The sequence below is a fragment of the Typha latifolia genome, chromosome 5, assembly GCF_019914945.1.
Source record: "Typha latifolia isolate L0001 chromosome 5, TyphaL0001v2, whole genome shotgun sequence".
NCBI lineage: Eukaryota > Viridiplantae > Streptophyta > Magnoliopsida > Poales > Typhaceae > Typha > Typha latifolia.
Window position 1 is genome coordinate 248117 of NC_133090.1, and position 10359 is coordinate 258475.

The 10359-nt window shown below is 34.8% G+C and overlaps 1 protein-coding gene across 6 annotated transcripts; it reads right to left on the reverse strand.

Moving 5' to 3' along the window:
• Positions 1-324: 324 nt before the first annotated feature.
• Positions 325-9922, reverse strand: LOC140788181 (calcium permeable stress-gated cation channel 1-like). Of its 6 annotated transcripts, XM_073137337.1 has the most exons (14): positions 9874-9922; positions 9582-9776; positions 9433-9495; positions 8280-8610; positions 7876-8022; positions 7536-7671; positions 6438-6539; positions 5548-5667; positions 5321-5401; positions 3980-4320; positions 3375-3620; positions 2529-2853; positions 1520-1753; positions 325-822 (listed from the first exon to the last, which is right to left on the reverse strand). In XM_073137337.1, the coding sequence occupies exons 4-14, from the start codon at positions 8591-8593 to the stop codon at positions 562-564; spliced, it is 2307 nt and encodes a 768-aa protein (XP_072993438.1). In that variant the 5' UTR covers positions 8594-8610; positions 9433-9495; positions 9582-9776; positions 9874-9922; the 3' UTR covers positions 325-561. The 6 variants fall into 6 exon arrangements, with proteins under 6 accessions (XP_072993438.1, XP_072993439.1, XP_072993437.1 ...); XM_073137338.1 differs by lacking the exon at positions 9433-9495; XM_073137336.1 differs by lacking the exon at positions 9874-9922 and having other exon boundaries at positions 9438-9495.
• Between the last annotated feature and the right edge of the window lie 437 nt (positions 9923-10359).

Here is a 10359-nt window from a genome sequence, read left to right on the forward strand (position 1 = left end):
CAGACTAGTACCTGAACGAAGTTATTAGGGACCTCTAAATCGTATTCAGTAATCAAACAATATGTTTTCTTTAACTATCCAGGTTGAAGACTAAAACAAAAGAAAGAAAATATGGATAAATCTCAATTTTTTTTCTTAAATTATAATTTTACTCTGAAATGAGTTGCATTTATATTTTACAAATCACACAAAAACAATCAAATAATAGATCACGACAGCATCAATTCGCAAAACTAGAGAATTCTTGACAAATAATATTTGTTTTCCTGCATCATAGATTAGAAGTCAAATCACCCAAAACAATCAACTAATAGATCACAAAAGTGCCAATCAACATCGGAACACATTTCTTTTCTTAATGGAATGTATTAAACACTTGAAAAACCAGATCATCATTTGAATTGATCAGAGTGATGAAACAACTAAAGAGATATGAAACATATAACAGCTTTAGCTTTATCTTCTGACTGGAAGCTATTTTACATTGCATACAAGATTATAAAAGCAAAAGACAATTCCTCTCCTCTAATGTACATGGAAATATCCACAAGTTGTATGCCTCTAGAGTTGCTCTTGTATGATGTCGCCAGGCAAAGACGGTGGTGATGAACCATTGCATTTACTTTGGGCTGGTGTGTTCTTACGAGATTGTCTCTTGGTTGGTACGAGTACATGGTCATATTCTTTCTCATCACCTGCTGAAATATCGTCCTCATCCTCCCCATCTTTGAACACTGGGTGTATATATGCATTCAGTAAGTATGCTTTCATATCGAAGTTTGGCTCTCTAGCGCGTTCCAGAGTATCTTTCATCATGGCTTCCTGCACAAGAAATCAGAAGAAAGAATGGCGCAGAGTGAGGAAGAGCATAACAAAAAAAAATTGTGATGATGAAATGGTAATGTAAATATATATAGCCTGTCGCACCGCTAACAAACAAACATGATAGCATTTACTTTAAGAAAAAGAATTACATTAAATAGAGTTTAATACAATTAAAAGGATCCATGTAGCTGACTCCAAATAGTTAGAAGATGATGTTTATTTGCAGTAAATGACGAAAACTAAACAAGTTAAAACTACTTTAGCACCATTTTCACAAGCCTCTTTAATTAAAGTAGTCTAGGTGTGAATGTCTAATTTCATTGTCTCTTGATTGCCCAATGTACTTCTCTGAACACGTCAACAATGACAGTGTTTTCTCTTTGCATATGGTTAAATGAAATTTTGCTTCTACGTGATCATTGATGTTGCAAATGGCAAATATCCTATTTTAGTGCACAGATGAAGTAAAGCAAGTCTCATGATACTTAAAATTTTCTATGAAAATATTAAATAAACCAATAGTACTGAAACCAAAAATTTGTCTCGGATAAAAGCAGAAAATGTATATTTAACGGACAAAAAAGCTCAAAAGCAGCATAAGGGGGGGACGTGTAAACTAATTTAGCATTCTATGTATGAAAGAATGTACATGCTCATTGCACATAAGTTTATGTGCATTATCAGTACAAATTACCTGAAGCGGGTACTTAACAAAAGCTGGTTCATAGCGGTTCTTGCAGAACAAATGAAACCATATGGTTAGTACAGGAAGGGCAATAAGCAAAGGCGATGATTGAGCAGCTTTCTTTGTACTTAATAACCCAAGTAGAAGCAGCTGTGATATAACCAATGCTGTAATTATGCGCCCATGCACACTCGGCCAAAATGCTGCCCCACTCTCGTATTCTTGATTGTAGACATTTATAATCTAAATCATACCATGCAATTAGTAACCAGATTTTTAATGAAACAGAAAAGGGTTATAACGATCATAAATAGGAAAATTACTAATTTCCATCAAAAAGGTAAAGAAAGAAAGCAAGAGAAAAGGGATTGTCATTTCAAGCATCCAAAAAGATAGCAATAGATATACAAACAATTATTTGAAGAATACTATATGCACAAGGAATCTTTCAAATTTATTTTAATTTGATGCAACCTTTCATATGTCAAAGTCATTTCAATAGTTGCCTAATGGTTTAATAAAGCGGAGGATTGTAGCCTAGTTCTCACTCTCAATATCTTAGAAATATGAAAATAATATCATACTTGAAGTAGTCATAGACTTCAATGATCAAGAAAATAAACATGGATGGGTTGTAAGATTTCTAAAACAGACTACTTGAGAAATAACTCATTCACTGCAGTAGATTGCCCCTGAGAGGTGGCTAAGGAGAAATACAAGTGACTAGACCTACTTGAGAAATAACTCATTCACTGCAGTAGATTGCTCCTGAAAGACGGCTAAGGAGACACCATGCTACAAGCACAGTGATCGTATCTATAAACTAGTTAGTTGAAAAATAGGTCAAAGTCACAACCTACCGACCTCCGAAGTTGTGAATATATTAAACCATTGAAGGGGCTAAGTTTTCTAAATGCCTTTACCCGCAAAGGTATAAGTTATCAAAGTTCTATTATCTCATTTAGTGGAAGATATCAATAAACATGCAACAATCTGTAATAATTAAATAGATGCTTACCTGATGACGGTAGACTACATATGCCAGTCCAAAAAATATTATAATGAAAGGAAGTAAGAATGGCGTGACCACCGCATAGACAAGACCAAGTAAGAAATACAGCTGTATTTGAGGTTCAGATGAATCAAAACCAATACTTCCTGGATCCATGGCATCTTCCCTATCCTTCTCTGTCTTTACCAAGAAAAAATTCTTCAAGTGGAAGATTATTAGTGGTTTCAATCTTAAAATCTCCCCAGCTACTCCAGCCCAACCATCAACCATTACATAGGTTATGAAGAAAGTAGCTTTCATCGGAATGGATGCACCTATTGTTTCCGGTATTCTGCCAAAAGAGTACCAGATGAGTAGTGTAATACTGTGATAATTTTAGCTTTGCGGGAACTATAAAAACTAAAATTTCATCATTTAAAAACTTCCTAAGCATAGTCAAAAGGGTATGCCTCACCAGCTAAATTGATGTAACTCTACCTAGACATATGTACTTACCAAGCAAGGTATATCACATAAACAGAGAGAAATTCATGTTTCACATCAACTCTTCTTCATTTACAATTTTAGCATGAGAATTACATCATACTACATGGTACTAATAGCATGGACAACCAAGTTTTTCCTTGAAAAAGTGACATGTGACAGTAGACACAGATATATAAGCACATATTTGTTCAAGCATATACAAAGTAATATAATGCAGGTAGTCTTTAGATTGATGCAAGATAGCACTAAATAAATGGTGGGAAACAGTATGCATAGCTGACCAACAATAATAAGACAGAAGGATTATTTAAGACTATGATATGTAGTTATGTACTTCCCTAACAAAATTAATGAAGCAAGACATACTCATTTGCTGACTGGTGAATAAATGTATGTAGTTGCTGGAATGCAGTTCCAGCGATTATGCTTCCCAGAAATACGTTAACTATCAAGAAGAGGTAATATTTGGAAGCAGAGCTCCTTTCAAGTGAAGACAAGGATACATATCCTTCAAACTTGGACATAAGCATCAATATGATTGGCAGCAATATGAGGAAAATCTTCAGAGCAATACCAGGAAGAAACCCTTGGATGAACGATTTAATAAAATGTCTGCATAACAAATCAAACACCACATGTCAATTATCAGGGCAACATACACAAGAATTATGAAGAAAATATATACCACGAATTAAATAATATTTTTGAACATACAGCCCTATAATCAAAGAAACTTGCAAAGAGCCCAAATTGATTTCTTTGATAGGGTTTAATTGATATCTTAGACAGTACCAATGTATGATAACAGGTAAAGGAGCCCACAGTGGGAAAGCACAATATTGGACTGGGTGTGCAACAATTCACTAGTTGACAGAAACTAAACAAAGTGGACAAGTAACAGTAATTGCAAATCAGGGATAAAATAACAGGAGAAATAGAAGTATGAAATTGAAATATTCAAATATACTCACACATCGATTATTGGCTTTAGAAATGGAATAGCCTTCTCAATTCCCTCAATGTTTGCAAGAGACTGTACAAATGCTATTGGGATCATATAGAAGAATGTGAGAAAGAATATTGCAACTGTTACAATCAACCTTCTAACAGTGAGGGAAACAAATGGAATTGCTAGATTGCTCCAGTACACATCACGAGGTTCCGGAGCCCACTCAGTCAACCATAATGTAGGATTTCTTGTTTGTTGTGTCTGAGCACAAACTGCAGCTCCCCATCGTGATCGGAATGAAACAAATGCTGCTGGCACAACAGAGTTCTGGTCTTTCTTGACATTTTCACGCTCCAGAGCCTCCTGAACATCACATGGTTGATGAACACCATTAAAATTATTTTCAACAGAACAAAAAGGGTTATTGAATTTGGACTAAGAACATTTGACAAGCAAGTGAAGTGATACCAGATCAAAATTAAATTTAATCCAACCCAAACATTTCATATCTTTAACAGGAAATCATTTACTGAAACAATGTCAGGCACACAAAAAGGTTAGAATTGAGAAAAAGAAGTTTGGATTATCTTTCTGTCTCACAAGTTTGAGTGATCTATTGAAATCTCATATACAGGCATAAGATACCATTAAAGTAAAACAGCAAAGACAATCTTTACATCACACAAGTTTGAGTGGAGTAACAGTATTTACCATTTTTCATGAAACCTTTCAATGCATCAAGGTGCTAGATTTTCTTTGTAGAACATAAGACTAATTCAATAAGTAAATAAATTCTTCATGCACTAACTTTTTTAAGGGCTAATCAATGACCAGATAAATAATAAATTCATTAAGTGCCAAGCGGAAAGAAACATCTCAAATCAAAGAGTTATTATTCAAACCAAATGAATAGCCATTGATGTATTGAAAGCTGACTCCAGGCGCCACGCACTATGCCGCCCGACATTTAAACTATACAAGATTGATTAAAGCAAGAAACAACAACATTATTGCATTATTGGCAAGTTAGAAGTGCCACTTTTTGAGGATAAAGGAAGAAATCTGTTGCTATCTTGCATTTTTGGTCCACATTTTAATGATGTCTAAGCTGATACTTGTCCCATAAAATTAGAAAAAAATGATAGGTAGAATTTCACATGCTAGAGTTGCTTCTTGAAGTATATAATTACTACAGCAGATGTATCATAATGGAGAACCACTAGACATTTTCATGATCCATACTTCTCGGAAATACCATGTTTGAAAAAAAAAAAGGTTCAATATGTAAAAAGTCATGACCAACCAGCTCCTCTTAGACACTATGTACTTGCCACTAGAAGTAAGTTCAGAAAGTATCACTTACTTCTTTAGATATCCTATCAATCTCGGATGTGTAGAATTCAATCGCATCCACCTTGGTACCAGATAATCCGAGAAAACCAGTCTGATTTGAAAAGGACACAAGAAGAAAAGGACATGAACATTTCAAGACACCATACTTCAAGATTTTTGAAATGATAACAAGAAGACAGCAAACTTCAAATATCATTTAGAAATAACAAGTACAGATGTACTATCTACGGATGTAACCTTCATAATTGGTCTGTTGGATGGATTTCGATCATACTTCAGCTGATAATAGTCAAGCCAGTTCTGCATTTTTTTCTTCTTTTTGACCAGCTTCGCAAGTTTATTGGCATTACGAACAACCTACAAGGAATACTCTATAAACACAAGGAATAAAAGCCTTTTATCAAATTAAAATAAAACCATGCATGGTCAGAAATGATGTACTGCAAAAAACTATTAGAAGCTATATCAAAATGGAAAGCTGTGTAAGCTCACAATAGGAGATACCAAAATAAATATATTATAAAACAGCGAGAACAAAGTTATGATGTTACACAGGTCAAATGTGTCTATCTTTGCCAGCACTTGCACAAAAGGATGATTAACGGAAAAGTATTACAAGGATACTAGCAGGACCTTGTTCATAGTAACTGGTATATCTCCTTTAACTGTTCAATTTCCCAAGAGTTGGGCATCCTTATGGGGCTCCTTCAGTTATATGTACAAGTCTGATTAATACAGATGGCTGCATCATTCTTTTCTCAGTGCACAAGGCTCCTAATTAAGCTTAGAAGCACTGTGGCGTTTTCCATTTGGTGTACAATTAATTACCCTTTTTCTCCCTCCTTATCTTACATGTATCCTTTTTTGCAACTTTCTTTTTTTCTATGTGAAAAAAAAAAGAAGTAAAGATGAATGATGAGGGAAAAGTAAAGGTATACATAACACATTCACAATGAAACTGCAGAAGTTATATTTTTATTAATTGAAATTTGCAAAGGTTACTAAAACATACTCTCCACTTTCTATTGAAACAATCTATTTTTGAACAATGAAATTAATCAGATCAGGTTTTGTGAAAACCTATGAAAATGTCTTAAATGTGGTACTACAAGCATTGCATCACTTACCTGATGAGTCAGAAAATGATCAGGATGGTTGACAAGAAAAAAATGTTCAACAAGCTCACTGATTGACTCATCTGCGTCAGGTGGAATATTCCTTACAAGAACCTGAGTCAATAAATATATTCATAAGTTAATGCAAGCACAAATCAGAAAATTTAGCCATTAAGAAAATCATGCAAAGTACAACAATCTTCATCCTTTCAGGTTCAATAGGTGTCCTCCAATATCTAATTTACTTGAGCTATACATCTCCTCTTTGGAGTTGGGCTAGTGTACAGTATATAGTAACTTGTCTGTATTTAAGTTCTTATAAAACACTAGTGCCTATCCATTAATTATTGAGGTGTTGTTCGATGCAGGCCATGACTAGTTCTCATGTAACTATGCCAACCATTTTCTAGAAGTTCTTAATCATTGAGAATTCAATGTAAGCCACGACTTTTTAACAACCTGGTATTGATGAGATAGATGCTTGCAGAGGTCCCGTTTTGAGGTATGAATTGCATGCTACCTTTTTTGGTTCTAGGAACTACTCTTCTATAAATCCATTGTCTAAACAGAAGAGTATGCCATTACTAAGAAGAAAATCAGAGATGGATTATCAATTCAGTTGGTCAAATATATCATATCTTTGAGTACTCAAAGTTTATGCACTATCTGGCTTCAGGAAGTGTTTCTTAAGTCTTAACTATGATTCTTGATGTGTTTATCAAGTTCACATGTTGCTTTGTTATCATAAATAAATAGTAGCATGATCCTTTTATTTACAATGATAGTTCATGGAAAGTACACCAGAAGCACTTCTTTGCGTGCCTTCTTTTACTATGTTTTTAACTGTTTAGTCAATGATATGCTCCGAGCCACTGGCTGTACATTGACCAACTTTCTCAAGGATTCAAAAAATCAGAAATTATTAGCAGAAGAGCAACATAAAAAGATATCAGGAAAAAGAAGAAAAGTAAATATTCAACTATTCAACTATTATTAAAACTAAATATGCTCTATTTCTCCCACCAACCCCCTACCCCTACTGTTAGAAAGGTTTTAGAACTTGACTAAGATTCAGCAGATTGAATAAAAGAGGCATTCATATATACTTACAGTGAACTGATCTGAACGGCGTTTCTCTGATGCAAGAAAATGCAGCCTCATTGAAGCAACGATTTCATATTCTTTAAGCAATATATAGCATGTCCAAAAGGTAAACGCATATGCTAAAACCAAATGGGCCCAAAACCTGTCATGAAATGCAAACAGCTATTAACGGGGGAAGATTCTGTAAGACCGTAACAACTCTTACTTCAAGTGACTGCAAATCAGCTATAGAACGTTTGACAAGCAATAAATACAAATAGATCGAAACAGTAGAATGATTCAGATATAACATAATAATACATGATGATATATGCACATCAACACAAGATATAAATCTGGTGCTTACCTATTTGATCCATCAGGAATATTTGATATAGAAAGCTTGTCTATGTCACTAAAAACTAACTTTGAGGTTTCCAGAGTATCATTAGTCCAGTTGACAGGTACAAGGACTGCAAATGCAAGGATAGCTATGGGAAAGAAGATCTTAAGCCTGCAACAAGAAAAAGAAAAAAAAAAGTTGTATAAACAAAAGGATTGATGCAATATTCTACTAATGAAGTATTTAATTTTCAAATCTAGAAATAATGAGTGCAGAACTATCCAACATTTAACTTCCATATTAATACCATTTCAGTGCAGTGCAGATGTAACAAGCAAAAAGGAAGAAATCAAATCAGAAAGGCAATTTGCACCATCATAATGAAGTAAACTAATGAATGAGTTAAAACAAAATCAGATATAGAATACCCAATCAAGTAGATCCTCAAATAGACAGCAGAATCAAGTCCAGCATGCTCAATCAGCTCAGGCTCAGGCATTTTAAGGGCAGCAGGCATCCACTCCAGAAATCTCAAATAGGATCTCCAGTCTAAATTGACAAACTTGTGCACAAATGTTCCTGAGCGTGTTGGGCTACTTCTTACCCCTTTAAGATACCATTTTGGAAAGTAAACCCTATCATTTATTGGTTGTAGCCGTAAAAAAGCAAATGCCAGTAAGAAGACTACGGCAGTTAGTATGTTGATAGCTGCAGCAAGCCCTAGGTCAGCAAGCGAAGCCATGGCTTTCTCTTATCTGCCTGCATGTATGAACCATTATATACATCAAAAGTAAACACTTTTGCATGACATGATCGAAAGAGAAGACAAGTAGTAAACAAAACAATCTGAAGAAAAGTTATTGGTGATAATAGGACACAGGTAAAGTAGCATAAAAATTTGAATGTCTTATAGAAAGTCAATCCATCAAATTATCACCTTATCATAAACTTTTCAATTAGTGTTTCCTCCATCAAATTAAGAATAAGATAACATCTGAATAAGCATACCGGTAGTTTCAGATTCTACAATAAAAGCTGGCTCACGGAGTTCGACTTGCAGAATTTTCAAACTTCAAAAATTTAGAGTTCTGGTTTCAGGCTTTCAGCTAGAAAGTTCCATAAAAGTTTCAAATGCGCATACAATTGGAAAAGATGGAAACTCACAAGTTGTCCAATATTTGGCATATTGAAGTGGTATTATAGGCTGCTTTTCTATGGACTATCAGCGATTTCATAATGAAACAAACCCAACATACTAGCATGATAACATCTCAATTGCTTGATGCCAGGAAAGGATGCTATTCTTATTGCCACAGCATGTCGGCCTCAGCAATTCAATTTGCTTTATTTTACAACAATCCCACACTAGAGCTAGCAGTTATATACAAACGAATATAGTTCTCAAGAATAAATAAAAACCATCTCCATAACCCACAAGATCCACACCAAAAAAAAAAAAAAGTGGATGGAAATTTTTTTAAAGTTAAGAAACTTTTTCAAGTAAAGCTGACCAAAAACCCAATTTTGAGATGCGTAAGCATTTTTATCACATGGATCTACTTCAAGAGAAAGCAAAAATACCTTACCCAGAAGAAAGAAGTACCCAAACCGCACAGATCAGAGCAATCTACGCGAGTACTCGCACTTCCGAGCAAAACCCAATACCAGAAACCAATCAAATAAGAGAGATGTGGACTGAGAGAGAAAGAAAGAGAGATATATGTGGGTACCAAGAAAGCGAAAGTGTCGGATTCTTCCTTGCAGGAGATGAAGAGGAAGAGGTGGTGGATTTTTTTTTTTTTTCTTGCCTCAACTTTACTCCTCTCTGCCTAGTTGGTAAGTGGAGTTCGTGGGTGGGAACTGCCGATTCCTCTCTCTCCCTTTCCTTTTCAATTTCAACCTCGATTTTTTCTACTCTGTTCGACCTGAGATCACGAAACGGAATACTCGGTGGGTGTAAATAGCGTTTTAAATGATAGGAAAACGGACGCCGGAATTGGAAAAGACAAAAAAAGTCTTCACCTTTTTCTTCTTTTGTAGAGCCGATTTTTTTTGTTTTCGTTTTTCTTTTTCATTTCTTTTTTTTTTATCGATTTGATTCTAAATAGACGCATCTCTAACGGTCTGTTGCAGGATTGTCGGCAGTATTAATCCGACTTTTTGACCGAACTAGCCCTCCGTTCATCTTTATTTACTGATCCTATTGTGTGAATCTCCGACAGCTCATGATTAACAACAAGATTATATCTTCTAGTCGCCAAAAATAAGAATAATAGGTTCCAAAAGACTAATCTTCTAAGCCCTTCCCTTCAGCAACGGTGGAATAAGGATTCCTAATCACTCAGCAAGGCCGATGGGACTTTGGATAAGTAAAAAAAACTCTCTCCGTCAGTCCAATTAGTAATCCAAGCTCCATTGACAATTTGATTTGAGAACTCCATTAATCATTAAAAATATCATGAAATGCAATTGATGACAAAGATTATTGTGTGAAGACAGAAATACAAC